At 40.5% G+C, this 20,083-nt stretch overlaps 1 protein-coding gene across 1 annotated transcript in view; it reads right to left on the bottom strand.

Annotated features, from left to right (window-relative positions):
- Window positions 1-20,083, bottom strand: part of GTF2F2 (general transcription factor IIF subunit 2) — a 166,650-nt gene that overhangs the window by 1,525 nt on the left and 145,042 nt on the right. The window contains exon 7 of the mRNA XM_004054462.5: window positions 15,174-15,317. Within this exon, the coding sequence (XP_004054510.1) occupies window positions 15,174-15,317 (144 nt within the window). The remainder of the gene's footprint in view (window positions 1-15,173; window positions 15,318-20,083) is intronic.

The following is a 20,083-nucleotide window of genomic DNA, read 5'->3' as shown; positions in this document are numbered from 1 at the left end:
TGAGCTGAGACTGTGCCATTGCACTCTAGCCTGGGCAACAACAGTGAAACTCTGTCTCAAAAAAAAATAAATAAATAAAGTGATAAGAAGACATCCCCTAAAACTATCAGGGATGCAGCCTTGTGTTTGGCTTCTCCAAAGAAAAGAGTCATATTATGGTGTTTTAGGTCCCTAAAAATTCAATAAACATTTACTAAATGATTACTATGGTCATGGAAATGATGGCTATGTTAAGTGTAATATGAAACTCCACCTTTGCTTGCCAATGCTGAAGGCCAAAAAGCATTCCACGATAAGCTGACCAATATAAATTACAGAATTTCCTTCTTGGAGAAGAAAGGAAAGATAATAATATTAATTATTATTATCATTATTATTTTGAGATGGAGTTTTGCTCTTGTTGCCCAAGCTGGAGTGCAGTGGCATGATCTCGGCTCTCTGCAACCTTCGCCTCCCAGGTCCAAGCGATTCTCCTGCCTCCTCCCAAGTAGCTGGGATTACAGGTGCATGCCACCACGCCCAGCTAATTTTTTGTATTTTTAGTAGAGATGGGGTTTCACCATGTTGGCCAAGCTGGTCTCGAACTCCTGTCCTCAGGTGATCCACCCTCTTCGGCCTCCCAAAGTGCTGGGATTACAGGCCTGAGCCACCGCACCCAGCCAAGATAATTATTTAAAAGTGACTCTTTTGTTGTTGTTGTAGAACAAAGCAATCCAACAATAATTTGTGTGCGTGTGCTTCAAAGAACTAGTTACGGTATGATTATGACTCATCCCATTGATGGAAGATGTAATTTTTCTTATTGATTGAAGTGAGGCATTAATAAGAAAAATGGCTGAGAAGCTCTTGTCTGTATATTTAAGGTAGTGCTTTTCTCTAGCATGGTGCTAGACCACCTGCATCAGAACCCTGTGGGGAGCTTGTTAAATGAGACACAGCTTGGGCCTACTGAATCAAAGTCTCTTGGGCTAGGCCCAGGAATCTGCACTTTAACAAGTGCCTAGGCGACTCATGTAACTATATACTAAAGTTCCACCACATCTGGCTTAAGGTTCTTCCAGTTCTGATACTCTAGGATCTTTGAGTCCTTAGTGTGTTGCTTCATTCTCTGAGCCTCATCATTGCTGTAGAGTACGTGTTACCAACATAATCTAATGCCACTTTACACTGACTGATATAATGCTCTAGAGTTCATAAAGTCCTTTTAGTTAGGGGTAGGTTGTCACCTAGAAACATAATAGCTGATTAGTACTGGAACTATACAGAGGTTCCTTCAGGATGGCTTAGCTCTCTCGTGGGCAGCCTTCCCATTCCAGCAGCCAAGCCCCAGCAGATGGCAGCAATGAACCAAATGAGCCCTGGGTTCCCCCGAGGCTTGCCTGCCTCCCACACCTTATACAGTTGGCTTCACTAGCAGACCCGTGTGAATGAGTAAGCATAAAGGCTTGAGATATCCAGGTAATATAAAATGCAAGTCTGCCACCTGCTATTTCAAATTACATTTAAAAAACAGGACACTGTTCATAAACTACTTTCTAATTGAACAGGATTCATAAATGGAAAATGATTGGTTAGGCACAAATGATTCTGTTTAGGTGCCAAGTTGTAAAATTCCAAAGAATGGTTTATTATGAGACTGGCTAAGATGATGTTGCACAAACAACCATACAATTGTGGATGCACTGCAATGGGTCAAAAATGAAAAGAACAATTGCCAGGAGCATTTTAGTAGCTCCATAGAAAAGAAGCTCTCCTGACTTCAAGTCTAGTGTGCCCATTTATAATCTAGGCCCAGAAAATGAAAAGCCTAAAAAGGGTTAAACAAAAAATATTAATAAAGTCTGAAGTGTACAAATTCAGTTGTTTTCATGTCCACCCTCATTTTGGCAATCTACTAGAACATATGGAATTCTTTTTATAAACGAAGGTGTCATTCTTTTTTTCCTTGTAACAATAAGAATGGAATGAGATGACCATAGTCAGTCAATTTCTCAAGCAACAAAATGCAATCAGGGTCACAATGTACTGTGATCATGGGGTAGGGGACACAAACTTCCTGATTTTTAGGATGTTCTAAACTGCAACCTAAGACCATTTTACTCTAATCAAATAAATTAGCTTGGCAGGGAAGTCGGTACAAAACATTAGCAGAGAAAGTAGTAGTGATGATAGGGAAAAACAAGGTCTCTAAAGGGAAAATCTCTAAACGGAAGACATGGACAGAGAACAGAAAGAGCACATGTCCTTCCTCTGTCTAAAATATTCTAATGACTTCCCCGTTTGGGCTACACATTAAATTCCAAACGCCTTTGTAGGCATCCACTCAGAGGTCTGCCTTCTCCCTTTAGCCTCATCTTCCAACACTCCCCCTCACACATGCTTCCCATTTCTGCATCTGCGTGCTTCTGGGTTTTTCCCATATGTTGTTTCCCTTCCTTGTAACGTTTATCTCCTTTCCTCAAATCTGGACCCCTCATTCTTTAAGACTAGGCTCAAATGTTACTTTCTCAGAGAAACTTTCTCTAACAGCCTTACCTTAGATTTACATTTCACACTGCACAATCTTCGATGGCAGCTCTTATTATATTATAATCCTTTATTTATATGCCTTGCTCTCCTCTTAAATCACATGCTCCTTTTTTGGGGGGGGGGGCGGGGGGACGGTGGGAACAGAGTTTCACTCTCGTTGCCCAGGCTGGAGTGCAATGGCGTGATCTTGGCTCACCGCAACCTTCGCCTACTGGGTTCAAGTGATTCGCCTGCCTCAGCCTCCCGACTAGCTGGGATTACAGGCATGTGACACCACGCCTGGCTAATTTTGTATTTTTAGGAGAGACAGAGTTTTTCCATGTTGGCCAGGCTGGTCTTGAACTCCTGACCTCGTGATCCACCCGCCTCGGCCTCCCAAAGCACTAGGATTACAGGCATGAGCCACCGTGCCCGGCCACATGCTCCTGTTACAGTGCCTGCGTGCACATCACAGAGACTCAGTGTACTTACGCAAAGTGAATAAGGCGTGCTTAAGACTAACAAGGCAGCTAAGAGGACTGCTGGGTGGTGGTGGGGGTATCACTAAGAAGGTCCATAAAAATAGACCATTCAAATTCTAGTTCAGTTTTAGAACTCAAGTAGTGATCTAGTTTGAGAAACAAAAATTTACTGACTAAACTGTACTACATGAATTTGAATGTCACTTATTACTAAAATCTGCATTTTAGTGCTAAAATATTGTTGGTGACAAAGCCAACTGAAGAGGAGGTTTTAAAGGTTCTACCAGGATTGAAAATTACTTGGTAATCTTATTTCTCTTTTTAACATTCATATATTCACTCAAATGTTTATTCCAGCACCTACAATGTGCCAGGTGGAATGGTAGACACTCAGTCTTCCTCTCAGAGTTCACAGTTTAAGATTAGTGCAGAGGATGGGGGCAAAGAAAAAGGCATATTATGCCGGGTGTGATGGCTCACGCCCGTAATCCCAGCACTTTGGGAGGCTGAGGCGGGTGGATCACCTGAGGTCAGGAATTCAAGACCAGCCGGCCAACATGGAGAAACCTCGTCTCTACTAAAATTACAATAATTAGCTGGGCGTGGTGGCAGGCCCCTGTAGTCCCAGCTATTCAGGAGGCTGAGGCAGGATAATCACTTAAACCCAGGAGGTGGAGGTTGTAGTGAGCTGAGATCGCACCACTGTACTCCAGAGCATGGGCAACAGAGCAAGATTCCACCTCAAAAAAAAAGAAAAAAAAAAGAAAAAGAAAAAGGCAAATTGGCAGGTAATCAGAAAATATAACAGAGGCATGTGTACAGGGTATTATGAGACCACTGAGAAGGGGCACCTAACACAGCCCGCATAGAGATGTTAGGTTCTTTGAGGATAGATATTTGATCATTCGATTTGAACAGCAATTCTGTGTAGAGATCTAGAGAAAGGAGTTCTCCTCCTCTTACTTACTCTAAACACTGAGTGACTTTCCAATTAAATCTTCTGTCTAACCACCTGTATTCGAAACAGAGGATTCTAGAACTGAGTAGATCACTTTTATGTCACATAGGATTGGGGATATGTCTTATTACAGACTATGTGCCGAGCTGCAGCACAAGATCTGAATAAACTGGCTCAGGTCCAGCAATTCTTCATCAAAAGGATGTGTGGGAGAGAATTTATGGCAAGTCTGAATGCAGAGAAATAAGGGATAGAACATCACAGCTTTCTTGGAAGGAAATGGCAAGGCACATACTTGACTAAAGAGGTCAAGTGATTAGGATGTTTGTTTGCATTTGTGGGTCAAGTTAAAACTGCGGTGAGCAAAAAGCCAGAAGTCCATGGATCAACTTCCTAACTGGCCCCCAAGACTGAGACAAACCTATAGTCATAAGGCACAGTAGCCTATTATTTTAGTCTTTTGCTCCTTCCTTCCGTCCCTCCACCCCCTACCATTTCTCATATCATCTTTTCTTCTCCTGCTCTGTCAAACAAATGGAGGACTTAATCTGCATTTCATCGTATCACGCATTTCAGTGATAAGCATAATAATAAATCAATTATATCTAAATTTGTAGATGTTCATTAAAAACATACACCTTTGACAGGGAGATGATCACCAACTACTAATGCTTTAAGTAAGTTAACAATATGACCCTGTTAGTCCTCTAGTCACAAAATCTTCCCAAAATGGTGAGACTGAATATGCAATATGCAAACTTACACTGATGATGGCACTGATTAATACAGCTGACAAGGGGAAACGCACTATATGCTTTTTATAAAATGATCCAACCACAAGAAGGGCATTATCGATTCTGTGATAATTTCAAAGTATCATTTCATCTTTACATGATTTTTGTGTGAACGACTGCAACTCCTTTAAGAGATATCAACAGAATGAAAACTTACTGATGAAGATGTTAGTGACTTCAAGGCAAAATATTCTTCTGTTAAAATATAAACTACACATTAGGAAGAAACTGTGATCAAACGTGATATAGTTTGGATGTGTGTCCTCATGAAAATATCATATTGAAATGTAATCCCCAGTGTTGGAGGTGAGGCCTGGGGAGAGGTGATTGGATCATGGGGACGGAACTCTCATGAATTAGCACCATCCCTCTGGGTACTGTCCTCGAGATAGTGAGTGAGTTCTCCTGCCATCTAGTCGTTTAAAAGTGTGTAGCATGTCCTGCCTCACTCTCTCACTCCTGCTTTTGCCATGTGACATGCTTCCACCATGACTGTGAGTTTCCTGTGGCCTACCCAGAAGCTGAGCAGATGCCAGCATCATACTTCCCGTACAGCCTGCAGAACCATGAGCCAATTAAATCTCTTCTTTATAAATTACCCAGTCTCAGGTATTTTGTTATAGCAATGCAAGAATGGCCTAATACAGAAAATGCAACAGACATTTTCCCTCATTTAGAGGAAAGGTGATGCTAGGAGACTTCTCTGAGACACAGACCATTTCTGCATTTTTCTTCTTTTCTCCTGGTTTCACTTCCTCTTCCCCACTAGATCCTGCCTCCTATCTTCCACTCAGGGTCTCCATTCCTCCCTGTAAAAACTCTAAGCAGCACACAGATGGGTGATGAAATGGTCAAGGTGCAAACCCTACTCCACCTTCCCCCAGCCCTACTTTACTGCTTAATCCAAACCTTGAAAAAGCAATTATTGCGTTAATATTTGTGTGCTGGTAAATTATCTCACTTTAGTAACATCTCCTCTATCCAGCACTGACAAATGCTTCACACGTTTGAATATTTCAGGTAAACAAAATTTACTTTCTTTAGGCTAAACCTTTTAACTTTGTTTAAAGACATGCTTCTAAACTGTATTAGGCCGGGCGCGGTGGCTCATGCCTATAATCCCAGCACTTTGGGAGGCCAAGGCAGGTGGATCACCTGAGGTCAGGAGCTCGAGACCAGCCTGGCCAACATGGCGAAATCCCTTCTCTACTAAAAAAAATACAAAAGATTGGCCAGGCGTGGTGTCAGGCACCTGTAGTCCCATCTACTTGGGAAGCTGAGGCAGGAGAATCACTTGAACTCGGGAGGCAGAGGTTGCAGTGAGCCGAGATCATGCCATTGCACCCCAGGATGGGTGGTAAGAGCGAGACTCCATCTCAAAAAAAAAAAAAAAAAGTCTAGCAGTTCCTCAGAAGGCTAAACAAAGTTATCATGTGACTGAACAATTCCACTCCCAAGAGATATGAAAACATATATTCATATGAAAATTTGTAGGCAAATGTTCATAGCAGCCTTATTCATAATAGTCCCAACGTAGAAACAATGCAAATGTCCAACCCAAATGTACCAATGTATAAACAAAATATGGTAAATACACACTATGATATATATTTGCAAATAAAAAGAAATGAAGTACTGTCAGCCTTCCATATTCTTGCGTTACATGTCCATGGATTCAACTAATGGCAGATCAAAAATCTTCTGATTCTTTTCTTAATGCATTTGTACTGAACATACACAAACTTTTTTGGGTCACTATTCCCTAAGCAATATAGTATAACAATTATTTACGTAGCATTTACATTGTATTATATAAGTAATCTAAAGATTTAAAGTATACTGGAGGATGCATGTAGGTTATGTATAAAAAAAGATGCTGGAGAGGATGTGGAGAAATAGAAACACTTTTACACTGTTGGTGGGACTGTAAACTAGTTCAACCATTATGGAAGACAGTATGGCGATTCCTCAAGGATCTAGAACTAGAAATACCATTTGACCCAGTGATCCCATTACTGGGTATATACCCAAAGGATTATAAATCATGCTGTTATAAAGACACATGCACACGTATGTTTACTGCAGCACTATTCACAATAGCAAAGACTTGGAACCAAGCCAAATGTCCATCAATGATAGACTGGATTAAGAAAATGTGGCACATATACACCATGGAATACTCTGCAGCCATAAAAAAGGATGAGTTCATGTCCTTTGTAGGGACATGGATGAAGCTGGAAACCATCATTCTGAGCAAACTATCTCAAGGACAGAAAACCAAATACCGCATGTTCTCACTCATAGGTGGGAATTGAACAATGAGAACCCTTGGACACAGGAAGGGGACCATCACACACTGGGGCCTGTCGTGGGGTGGGGGGAGGGGGGAGGGATAGCATTAGGAGATACACCTAATGTAAATGATGAGTTCATGGGTGCAGTACACCAACATGGCACATGTATACATATGTTACAAACCTGCACATTGTGCACATGTACCCTAGAACTTAAAGTATAATAATAATAATAAAAAACACCATTTTATATCCAGAACTTGATCATACTTGGATTTTGGTATTTGCAGAAGGTCCTGGAGCCAATCTCTCATACTGAGGACAGCTGTACTGATATGTGCCACAACATGGATAAAACATAAAAATATTATGTCTAAGTTAAAGAAGCCAGGTGTAAGAAATCACATATCCATATATGTTAATATCCAGAGAAAATCTACAGAGACAGAAAGTAACATTAGTGGTTCCCTGTGGGGGAGAGAAAGGAAATGGGGAAAAGACAGGAGTGACTAGTAATGGGTATGAAGTTTCTTTTTAGGGCAATGGAAATGTTCTAAAATTGATTATGGTGTTGGTTGCACAACTCTATGAATATACTAAAGTCCACTGAACTATACTTTTTTTTTTTTGAGACAGGGTCTCCCTCTGTCATTCAGGCTGGGGTACAGTGGCACGATCTGGGCTCACTACAACCTCTGCCTCCCAAGTAGCCGGGGACTACAGGCACACGCCACCATGCCTGGCTAATTTTTGTGTTTTTTGTGGAGACAGGATTTTGCCATGTTGCCCACGGCTGGTCTTGAACTCCTTGACTCAAGTGATCTGCCTGCTTTAGCTTCCCAAAGTGCTGGGGATTATAGGTATGAGCCAACACATCTGGCCTGAACTATACACTTTAAGAAAGTATAATTTGGTCGGGCGTGGTGGCTCATGCCTGTAATCCCAACACTTTAGGTGGTCAAGGTGGGCGGATCACGAGGTCAGAAGATTGAGATAATCCTGGCTAACACAGTGAAACCCGGTCTGTACTAAAATTATACAAAAAAATTAGCTAGGTGTGGTGGCATGTGCCTGTAATCCCAGCTACTCGGGAGGCTGAGGCAGGAGAATCGCCTGAACCTGGGAGGCGGACGTTGCAGTGAGCCGAGACTGCGTCACTGCACTCCAGCCTGGGTGACAGAGCGAGACTCCATCTCAAAAAAGAAAAAAAAAAGTATAATTTGTACTAAAAATAAAAGGTTTTAAATTGAGAGGAAAAAGGGAGGCTGCTTCAGCTTATAAAAACAAATTAAGATGACTATTTTTATTATCCAATTATCTGGGTAATGTAATATATCCAATAAACAGTGGCTGGCTCTGCATGTTAATCTATAATTGAACTAGCTGTCTTGGGACATTTGAAAAAGAAGAAATGGCTCTGTAATGCTGCAATACAGAAGTGAAGAAGGCCAGTGCTGGCACTACAAGGTCCTCTGCCAGTTGGTTTATCCTCTGGTATCTGAATCCACCTGCTCAGAGAAATGGGAGGCTTCGAACACCGATCCAACACCACAGAATAATGTTTTCTTAAACGCAGAGCCCAACACAAAGAAAATTATTTCTTTCCTGAGGGAAATTATTTCCATAGAGATGGCAAGCCCAAAACCAAGTCTTTCTAGCGTGTTCAGGAACTAAATGAAGAAACCAGCAGCAGACAGTTAATAAGCTTAAAAATTTTAGCTGGGCATGGTGGCGGGCACCTGTAATCCCAGCTACTCAGGAGGCTGAGGCAGGAGAATCGCTTGAACCTGGGAGGCAGAGGTTGCAGTGAGCCAAGATCGCGCCATGCACTCCAGCCTGGGCCACAGAACAAGACTCCGTCTCAAAAAAAAAAAAAAAAAAAAAAAAATTTTACCGCTCTTTAAAATCAAGTGGGACTGGAAGGATGGTATGGAGATTTTATTGGTAAGGGCATTTTTCAGAAAACATAATTTTTGTGGCCTATTGCTTAATTAAAATTTCAATGTAAATTCTATACGAATAAATACCAAATTTTGCTTACTGGGTACCTATCCCAGATATTGCTCTTATCCATGTAATACCTTACGTAAAATTCTGACTCATTTGTTTATACTACTAAATTCACCCCAAATTTCACCTCATTCAGGATGAGGTAAAAAACAAACAAGGGCCAAATGCTGTGGCTCATGCTTGCAATCTCAGCACTTCTGGAGGCTGAGGCAGGAGGACTGCTTGAGGCCAGGAGTTCAAGACCACAGCAAGCAACATAGTAAGATCCTGTCTCCACAAAAAAAATTTTAAAAAATTAGCCAGGTGTGGGCTGGGCACAGTGGCTCACACCTGTAATCCCAGCACTTTGGGAGGCAGAGGCAGGTGGATCACGAGGTCAGGAGTTCAGGACCAGCCTGGCCAAGATGGTGAAACCCCATCTCTACTAAAAAAATACGAAAATTAGCCAGGTGTGGTGGCGGGCGCCTGTAATTCCAGCTACTCGGGAGGCTGAGGCAGAGAATTGCTTGAACTCGGGAGGCGGAGGTTGCAGTGAGCCGAGATTGTGCCACTGCACTCCAGCCTGGGCGACAGAGCAAGACTCCGTCTCAAAAAAAAAAAAAAAAATTAGCCAGGTGTGGTGGGGCATGCCTGTAGTCCTAACTACTCAAGAGGCTGAGGTGGGAGAACTGCTTGGGTCCAAAGATTGAAGTGACAGCGAGCTATGATCATGCTATGAGCTATGGAGCTATGAGCACTCCAGCTTGGGTGGCAGAGCAAGACCTTGTCTCTTTATTATTTATTTGAGACACGGTCTCGCTCTGTCACCCAGGCTGGAGTAGAGTGACACAATCTTGGCTTACTGCAACCTCCACCTCCTGGGTTCAAGCAATTCTCCCAATCTCAGCCTCCAGAGTAGCTGGGACTACAGGTGTGCACCACCACTCCCAGCTAATTTTTGTATTTTTTTGTAGAGCTGGGGTTTCACCATGTTGTCCAGGCTGGTCTTGAACTCCTGAGCTCAAGCAATCCTCTCATCTCGGCCTCTCAAAGCGCTGGGATTACTCACGTGAACCACCTCACCTGTCCAGACCCTGTTTTTTTTTTGTTTTTGTTTTTTTTTTTTAAAAAGAGCCAAAACAAAACCATATAAAAAGTTAAAAGGGAAAATGTTACTGTTCCATAATAAAGTTGGTAGTAGATCATTGGTCCTTCTATTAGAATCACTATTCAAAAAGAAAGTATTAAAATTTTATAAATGTGTTTAAATTTCACCCACTTACAGTCAACATAGTTAATAGTTTATTTTACATCATATTTCATATTCTAAAACTTTTAATTAAGGCTCTATTTCATAAGTTAGCAAATAATTATTTCTTAGAAGTCTTAAAGAGGGCTGTCATTAATATGCTCTGTTGGGAAATTGTCTTTTTTTAAATATAAAAAATTTATATTTAAAATATAAAAATATAAAAATTTAAAAATAAAGATTTCTAGTTACAGGAAAAATGAAAAGATGAAAAAAGGAACCAAGTGAATATATGTCAGTGGAAAGCATTATAATAAAAACAGCAGTTATTAAGTAGTAGTAAATTTGGGAATAAGCTTCAAACATTAAAAATACCTATTTTTCCTTTCGGAGTAGAAACTGAACTAAGATGAACCTTAAATTCTACTCTCTACATACCTGGCTTAGGATTAATGATGATGATTCTTAATAATATAGAAATTAGAAAGCAGCCTGTCTGACGGGCAGATCACCTGAGGTCAGGAGTCTGAGAGCAGCCTGGCCAACATGGCAAAACTCCATCTCTACTAAAAATACAAATATTAGCCAGGCATGGTGGTGCATGCCTGTAGTCCCAGCTACTCGGGGGGCTGAGGCAGGAGAATTTCTTGAACCTGGGAGGCGGAGGTTGTAGTGAGCTGAGATCGTGTCACTGCACTCAAGTCTGAGGACAGAGCAAGACTCTGTCTCAAGAAAGAAAAAAAAAATTAGTTGGGTGTGGTGGTGGGCGCCTGTAATCCCAGCTACTAAGAAGGATGAGGCAGAAGAATCGCTTGAACTAGGAGGTAGAGGTTGCAGTGATCCGAGATTGCACCACTGCACTCTAGCCTGGGTGACAAGAGCAAGACTGTCTCAAAAATAAAAGAAAATAAAAATAAACTTCTCTGAATCCTGACCTGAAATTGGGTAGGTGGTGCAAAAGGAAATTAAGAGGTCCAGTTATAATCAGCGTTAGTTTTCTTTTTCTGTCGCTCAGGCTGGAGTGCAGTGGCGCAATCTCCGCTCACTGCAACCTCCGCCTCCCGGGTTCACACCATTCTCCTGCCTCAGCTCCCGAGTAGCTGGGACTACAGGGGCTGGCCACCACGCCTGGCTAATTTTTTATATTTTTAGTAGAGATGGGGTTTCACCGTGTTAGCCAGGATAGTCTCGATCTCCTGACCTCGTGATCTGCCCGCCTCGGCCTCCCAAAGTGCTGGGATTACAGGCATAAGCCACCGCGCCCGGCCAATCAGGGCTAGTTTTCAATGACACTTTTTAATACAAGTATGCTGTACAGGAACACTGGTAAATGAACGCTGTTAGATAGAAAACAGTGTTGAAGCTCAGAGTGGTATTGGCAGTTTGGTGTTTCAAAGGGAGCAATTAGATAAAGTTTTTAATGGTTTATATCTTGAAAGGAAACACTATATATGCTTCTATTTGACAGATAAAATATGAAAAAAGCTAGAAATAACTCATTCAAGGTTAAAAATCAGAGTATCAGGGAGAAATAATAGGCCTCCTGTAATTTTCTATTTTTGAGGGGGGAAAAATCCAGAAGTTAAACCATATAAAAATACCTGCTGTGGTTTGTGTATCTGTCCCTTCTAACACTCATGTTAAACTTAATTCTCAATGTGGCAGTAGTAAGAATTGGGCCTTTGAGAGGTGACTAGGTCATGGGGGTTCTGCCCATTCATAGATTAATGGGTTATCATGGGAGTGAAATTGGTGGCTTTATAAAAAGAGGAAGAGGAAGAGAGACCTGAGCTAGCACGCTCAGCCTCCTCACTAAGCGATGTAAAAAGCCTCTTACCAGACGTGGCCCTTTGATCCTGGCCTTCTCAGCCTCCAAAATTTTAAGAAACAAATTATTTTGCTTTAAAAATTGCCCAGCTTCAGGTATTCTGTTATAAGTAACAAAAAACAGACTAAGATAATATATCTTTAAATGGATACTATGTCCCTGACTTTATATCAGTTACCAAAGCTTGGCCTCCTTGATGAGTAACTCACTCTTTCTAGTTGCTTATGTAAGTCACATACTGGCAAACAAGAGAAAAAGACGGGCCTTAAGCAAAGTTTCTCTAGCCAATAATTTTGCTTATAGAAATGAAGGTTTTGGCCAGGAACGGTGGCTCACGTGTAATCTCAGCACTTCGGGAGGCTGAGGCATGTAGATCACCTGAGGTCAGGAGTTCAGGACCAGCCTTGTCAACATGGTGAAACCTCATCTCTACTAAAAATCCAAAAATTAGCCAGGTGTGGTGGTGGGCGCCTATAATCCCAGCTACTCAGGAGGCTGAGGCAGGAGAATCGCTTGAACCCGGGAGGTGGAGGTTGCAGTGAGCAGAGATTGTGCCATTGCACTCCGGCCTGGGCAACAAGAGCAAAACTCCATCTCAAAAACAAACAAACAAAACACCCCACCCCAAAATAAATTATAATTTGAACATATTGGTAAATTTTGTATTATTACATATGTTAAGTGAACTAAATATAAGTAATGTATTAAATGTATTTAAGTACCTTGTCCAGGACTATTTAGCTAAATGGTAGAGCTGGGACTTGAAATAGGATCTCATACTCCAAATCCAGGTTCTTTCTATTATACCAGAACACCCCCTTTCCTGGACCATTGATCTTCATGCTAGAATAGATTCCTCAAGTCTCTTGGGTACTGATGACCATTACACTACAGATTCACTTATGTCCTGGAATCCTTTTAAAGGGGGATAGTTGCCTACTTGGGGGAGAGCTAGACTTTGGCAATTTTCTTTCCCAGTCAATGGACTGGAATCCATGCTGACCACTTCCTGCCCTCTCCTCTAGGAGGAGGTAACTACCTCTGGCCTACCCCCAGCCTGGGGAAGGCATTCCACACTTTCTTGGCACTGGCTCTTTGCCCCAACCTCACTATAAATGACGTGAGAAGCCTGCCAAAATCCATCTGAAGAAAATATGGTGGCCCTTGGAGACTGAGGGTTTTCTTTTTTCAAATCAATTCATGAGATATTTGCTGAATTTTTACCATCTTTTACACTATGGGGTATATGAATATTTAGGGATAGGAATAGCATACAACTCTGCCTTCAGGAATCTTATGCTTATTGAGGCAATTTAGTCTCTAAATAATAAAACTATTATTTAAAAAGTTAGTTTTGAGATCAGTGGCTTCTATGAGAATCTGATACAAACTATGCATGATATGTTCCCCAGAAAAATTCATATATTTTTGCATATTTTCAGGAAGTTAATGGATCCCCTAAAGTCCATCCACTGGTTAGGAATTAAGAAGCTCTGTTGTAAGAGAGTCACTGAGTACTACCATATAAAAAATATCTTAAGAACCAAAACCAAAAGACACACTAGTAATACTTGTTCTTTGATACAAAATGAATAAACCTTATATCCCATGTGAAGGCAAAGAAACTGCTTTCCCCAGTATCATCTGAATGCCCCTCTACAAGTGATTATTTTCCATATCTAATTTTTTGTGTTTAATTCCATGAGAATCTCTTGTCTGTTTTCAGAGTTTCTGGAATGGTCTTCTCATACAGATATATTTATATATATAAATACAAAGATAAATTTCATTAAAACCAGAAGAAACACAGCTTAGCTAACGAGTTATTTATTCTATTTCAAAAAAAATTTTTAATCTAGCTTAGAATGCTGTTTCTAAGGCTTTGATGCCAAAGGGAGTGAAGTCATTGGGATGAATTAATAATATTGCACCATGAGCACTTTCTTCTTATTAAAAAGTAAATCTTTTGGAATTCAAATTAATTTCTCAACAAAAAGTCAAGGGTTGATGTATAATAGTAAAGAAATATCTGCAGGAGAAACTGTATAATGAACATTAAAATTTCATAAATCATTTCCTAAAGCTTTGTATAAATAAAAAAAATCAAGTCCTTTCACAAATAGGTTATTTGGTTATGTTAAGATGTTTTTTAAAATTGGTTATTGTTACATATTCTGAATCCAATAAATGGAGCAGCAAGAATCAACATATTCTTGAGTATACCGGCAGAGTAGACAAAATGGTAAAGGAAATGAGATAAAAGGGTTTCCATTCAATTTTCTTAAACTTATAAGTAAATACTCAGTCTGATACTTTGATGACATATGGTGGAGAAAGTTAAATGGAAAACAATGTGACTCAAAGACTAGAAAAAGAATTTGAATTTCTTATTGTTACCATCATTTTAAATGGATTATTAATGCAAATTACTAGTAAATGCACAAAAGCCTAGAGAAGAGATAAAAATGACTATCTATAAAACAAAGATAAACTTTCTAAAATAAGAATTTGTTAAATTTGTCCTTAAAAATGGGGAACAGGCCAACGTAATCACAATCTCTGCAAGCATAATTTGAAAGTGCAGTTCAGCTCAGGTTTAAAAGGACCTACACAGATTCTAATTAAAAAAAAAAAAATCCACAGAAAACAATTCACAAGACAGGGATAAACCCTCCCACAATGACAAAACAGTATAATTCTTTAAAGAATGCGATTTTTCTATGAGGCATGTTTTCCAAAAAAAGGGAACGAGTTAAACTTTTTCAGAGGAAGACAGGGAAACAAAATAAAGACCAGAAATGGTATCAACAGATTTCAGGCTTAATGTCAAGAATAAATGAACATGAGGATAATTTCTTTTCTTCATAAATAATTATTAAGAGTACTAAAATGTAAAATAAAAGCTGATGTTACCAAAAAATGGCTGCATTAAGACATCTTTTCTGAGTGTTGTCATAAAATTAGTCATTAGCATAGGTAAATGTGAACTAAATCATGTATGACACACTTTCAGTAATGTCGTGTTAATGAAGGAGGGCATATTCAAAGGATCAGTATGAACATATACATACCACAGGTTGTTTTGTGATGTCCACCAAGTCCTTAAGATTATAGTATTGATGTTTCTCAAAGGCTGAAAATAGCATGTCTAAAACATGTTGTTTATCAGCTCGAGCTCGCTTTCCGTCTTCTTTCTTTTTCCTTTCATATTCAATCTATACGCAAATAGCAAAGGAAATAAAAGCATCAATTCAACATGCTCACTCTAAAACACAGGCATTCTCTTTTTTTTTTTTTTTTTTTTTTTTGAGACAGAGTTTTGCTCTTGTTGCCCAGGCTGGAGTGCAGTGGCATGATCTCAGCTCATTGCAACCTCCACCTCCTGGGTTCAAGCGATTCTCCTGCCTCAGCCTCCCGAGTAGCTGGGATTACAGGTGCCCACCACTACGCCTGGCTAATTTTTTGTATTTTTGGTAGAGACGGGGTTTCACCATGTTGGCCAGGCTGGCCTGGAACTCCTGACCTCAGGTGATCCACCCGCCTCAGCCTCCCAAAGTGTTGGGATAACAGGTGTGAGCCACCGCGCTTGCCTAGGCATTCTCTTTTGAGTCATCCATTAACGACTAGATCGTAAGTTTCGAGGCAGCATGCCTCTGAACAATAGTTCAGAACCTGGGACCTGTTACTCCTGGGGTCCCCATATCTTTAAGGCTCTAAGTTAGTAATAATTCCAGTCACTTTCATTATCCCCTAAAGCTTTATGTAATGCATAATGTGTACATTTCCCCCCAAAAAGGCCTTTTGCCAAAACCATATCAATTCAGTGCGGTTAACTGGTTATCTTGTGTTGATCAAAAACTCTTAACATGTAGTGCTTTTGTTTTTGATTAACAGTAAAACAGTTTATCTAACAGATGCAGTTTCATAGGTAACATCTTTCAAATGTGGGGTTCTTGGAGGCAGGCAGATTATAAAACGGGTTCTTTATGGAGTGAAAAATTTGGGAAGCATTGGTAAAAAGGAAAGGACATGGACCTTTTCTCATCCTGACCCTGTGCAACCTCCTTGAACCTGTTTCTCTTCCCATACAATAAAGTTAGTTTAACAAGAGAAAGGGGGAAGTATATACTTATCACCTCAGATACAAGCAAACCATTTTTCTGAAATTCCCATTTAAAACTTCATGTGACCTCTAAATTCACCTGTATAATACGTCTTTATTTTTTAACATGAAGTAAAAAATACAGTATCTACTATCCAAATAAAAATGACACTTCAGGACCATGTGTTATGTTTATTCTGCAGTTTTGTGTACCTCCATGCATGCCAGCTTAAAAAGCAGTGGCACTAACACAATGAAGAAGTTCTCTCCTACTGTTACCATCCTGGGACTGTTCAATTGTAAAACATCACCCTTTTTACTGAAAATATGCAAGTTCTGTTCTATTACTTAGTTAATTGAGATATTTGTTTGTTTCTTTTTAGGAACACTTCACTTGTATAAACCATCAGAAACTTGTTGAAGGGGCCAACCTGGTGAAGAAAGCATCAGTAGGTTGGGTGGAAACTGCCAGAGAAGAATGTCCTGTGGGTCAGCTGGAATAATTATAATCTGGGGACTAGCTTCGAAAACAATGGGGTACATTTAAAAACTTACAAATAAATTATTCCACAAATAGCCTCAGGTAGTTAGCTTACTCTATTTTAACAATAAAGATTTGTTATAAAAGGATAAAATTTAGTTTCTATTGATTTATTGATATTAAAACTAAAAATATGTCTTATGAGAGACTGTCAAATTAGTGGTAAAAGGTAACTGACAACCTTGAGTATCTACTTTTCAATTAAATAAAGTTGGGAGTGAGACAAAGGGAAAGGACTCAATCATCTTCATTTTTTGATATGTACGAACTGGGAGTAAAACTCAAACTCCACTGAGCTTCAGCAGATTAAGCATGACTATATGCTAGGCATTGCGCTAAGATATGGGGAGAGTAAGACAGCTTTTTCTTTCTAAAACGGCTTTAAATGGATTAAAATGATTAGAGAGAGGAGGGCCTTGAGCGTTTTAAATGCAGTAATGGACAAAGAGCTACCTAGGACAAGATCACCATGCTAAAAAAAAATGCAAATGAATGACACAGATTGTATTGTTAGGGAAGACTGAAATCCAGCCAGTCTCAATTTTTTTTTTTTTTGAAATGGTGTCTCACTCTGCTGCCCAGGCTGGAGTGCAGTGGTGCAATCTCGGCTCACCACAACCTCCACCTCCTGGGTTCAAGTGATTTTCGTGCCTCAGCCTCCCGCGTAGCTGGGATTACAGGTGCGCACCACCATGCCCAGCTAATTTTTGTATTTTTAGTAGAGACAGGGTTTCACTATGTTGGCCAGGCTGGTCTCGAACTCCTAACCTCGTGATCCGCCCGCCTCGGCCTCCCGAAGTGCTAGGATTACAGGCGTGAGCCACCATGCCTGGCCTCAGTCTCAAGTTAAATTCAGGAAATAGCAAAGAGAAGTGATGGTATACTCAGTTTCCACCTTCAGTAGGCTGTTTCTTGTGTAAAATGATTGGAGAAGCTAGGAAGTTTAACATGAAAAATGTTTTCAAATAAGCCCACTGGTAAAGTAAGATAACCTACTTTACAGAGGGCGCACATTCTAGCTGGCTGTGGAGAGAAAACTTAAGTGTTGTTATCAAGTTGTCCCAACCCAGAGTCACGTGTCAGATGCAAGAGGACCTGAATCAAAGGTAAAAATTAATAAATTAGAAAAGAACTTTAAAATCAACACTAGGGATAAGAGTAAGGGTCAGATTAAGTTGTAATTAGTAACATTAATGAGTAGTAAGAAAATTAACGAATTCTACCCAGATTTTTCAAAAAATCATGGGGCCAGGCGCAGTGGCTCACGCCTGTAATCCCAGCAACTTTGGGAGGACAAAGTGGGCGGATCATTTGAGGTCAGGAGTTCAAGACCAGCACGACCGAGTCTCTGCTAAAAATACAAAAAACTTAGCTGGGCGTGGTGGCACACGCCTGTATCCCCAGCTACTAGGGAGGCTGAGGCAGCAGAATCGCTTGAAGCCAGGAGACAGAGATTGCAGTGAGCCAAGATCGTGCCACTACACTCCAGTCTCAGCAACAGAGTGACTCTGTCTCAAAAAAAAAAAAAAATCTTGGTTTACATGCTTCAATCTCAAGTTGAAGTTAATGTTGGTGCTTTCTCTTTAAAATTAGAAAAACAGACTAAAAATATATGCTTATCTTTCTGTGTTAACATGTACATCACTGGTTTAGTTCCTGGGGGCACTGCAGCCTACCTCTACATTTGCCTAGTGAACAAAAACTGTTTTTTTTTTTTTCCTGTCCAAAATATTTGTTAATTGTTTACTTATCAAGACGAACTCTTTCTCAGCCTAGATATTCGTGTTTCATAGTTCACGAACACAAGTCAGTGACGAACTTCCATGTGATTCAATCCAAGCAAATTCTTTATATTCCCAAACCACTTTGCACTCTGAAAGATACCAGCCTTCCTCATCTCCTCAATATCTTTCATGGAATCCTAATTTCTGAAGAAATCTGCATATGCCTTATTTCTTGCTTCAGCACAGCAAACTTACAGAGAGCTGCAACCCCCAGGGATGCAATGAATGCTCCAACAACATAAAACCTCAGATGCATGGCGTTCGGTTTCATCAAAGCACTGGAAACCATGGTAGTTACTGTCCTTGACAGGCATATGTCAATCTTAAGTAATGAGATTCAGAAAATAAAATTAACTATATAGTTTATTTGAGCCCAAAGCTTGAGGATAGCCATCTGGAAGCATAGTTTCAAGGTATCCTGACTATATAATCTGTAGTAAACAAAAACTCTTAAAAATGTAGTCTGTAAGCCAGGTGCGGTGGCTCACGCCTGTAATCCCAGCACTTTGGGAGGCCGAGGTGGGCAGATCACGAGGTCAGGAGATCAAGACCATCCTGGTTAACATGGTGAAACCCCGTCTCTACTAAAAATACAAAAAATTAGACGGGCATGGTGGCTGGCGCCTGTAGTCTCAGCTACGCGGGAGGCTGAGGCAGGAGAATGGTGTGAACCTTGGGAGGCGGAGCTTGCAGTGAGCCAAGATCGTGCCACTGCACTCTAGCCTGGGTGACAGAGTGAGACTCTGTCTCAAAAAAAAAAAAAAAATTTAGTCTGAAAACCTAGACATACAAAATAATGATAGCAAGAACAAAACAGAAACATTCCTCACTAGGGAAATTTAAGTACTTTAAATTTAATCCTACATTTATTTAAATTTATTTAAAAATAAAAACAGAGCATCTCTTTAATGTCCTCAGGGACTGTTTAACTACGGGATAATTTATAGAAGATTGTTTTAAAACAAAATTTATGGCCACACATGGTGGCTCACACCTGTAATCCCAGTGCTCTGGGAGGCCAAGGTGGGAGGATCACTTGAGACCAAGAGTTTGAGACCAGTCTGGGCAATAAAGTGAGACCCATCTCTTACAAAATTAGCCATGAACGAGCCTGTAGTCCCAGCCACTCAGGAGGCTAAGGCAGGAGGATTACTTGAGCCCAAGAAGTTAAGGCTGCAGTGAGCTATGATCATGCCACTCATGCACTCCAGCCTAGGCAACAGAGTGAGATTCTGTCTCTAAGACAATAAATAAATAAATAAATAAATAAATAAATAAATAAATAAATAACAAAATAAAGATTAGGCCAGGCGCAGTGGCTCACACCTGTTATCTCAGCACTTTGGGAGGCTGGGGTGGGTGGATCGCTTGAGCTTAGGAGTTCAAGACCAGCCTGGGCAACATGGCAAAACCCAGCCTCTACAACAATTACAAAAATTAGCTGGGTGTGGTGGCACTCACCTGTAGTCCAAGCTCCTTGGGAGGATGAGGTGGGAGGATCACTTGAGCCCAGGAGGCAGGGGCTGCAGTGAGCTGAGAATGCACCAATGCACT

Source organism: Gorilla gorilla, chromosome 14 (genome assembly GCF_029281585.2).
Source record: "Gorilla gorilla gorilla isolate KB3781 chromosome 14, NHGRI_mGorGor1-v2.1_pri, whole genome shotgun sequence".
Taxonomy (NCBI): Eukaryota; Metazoa; Chordata; class Mammalia; order Primates; family Hominidae; genus Gorilla; species Gorilla gorilla.
This window is presented reverse-complemented; position numbering and strand designations above follow the sequence as displayed.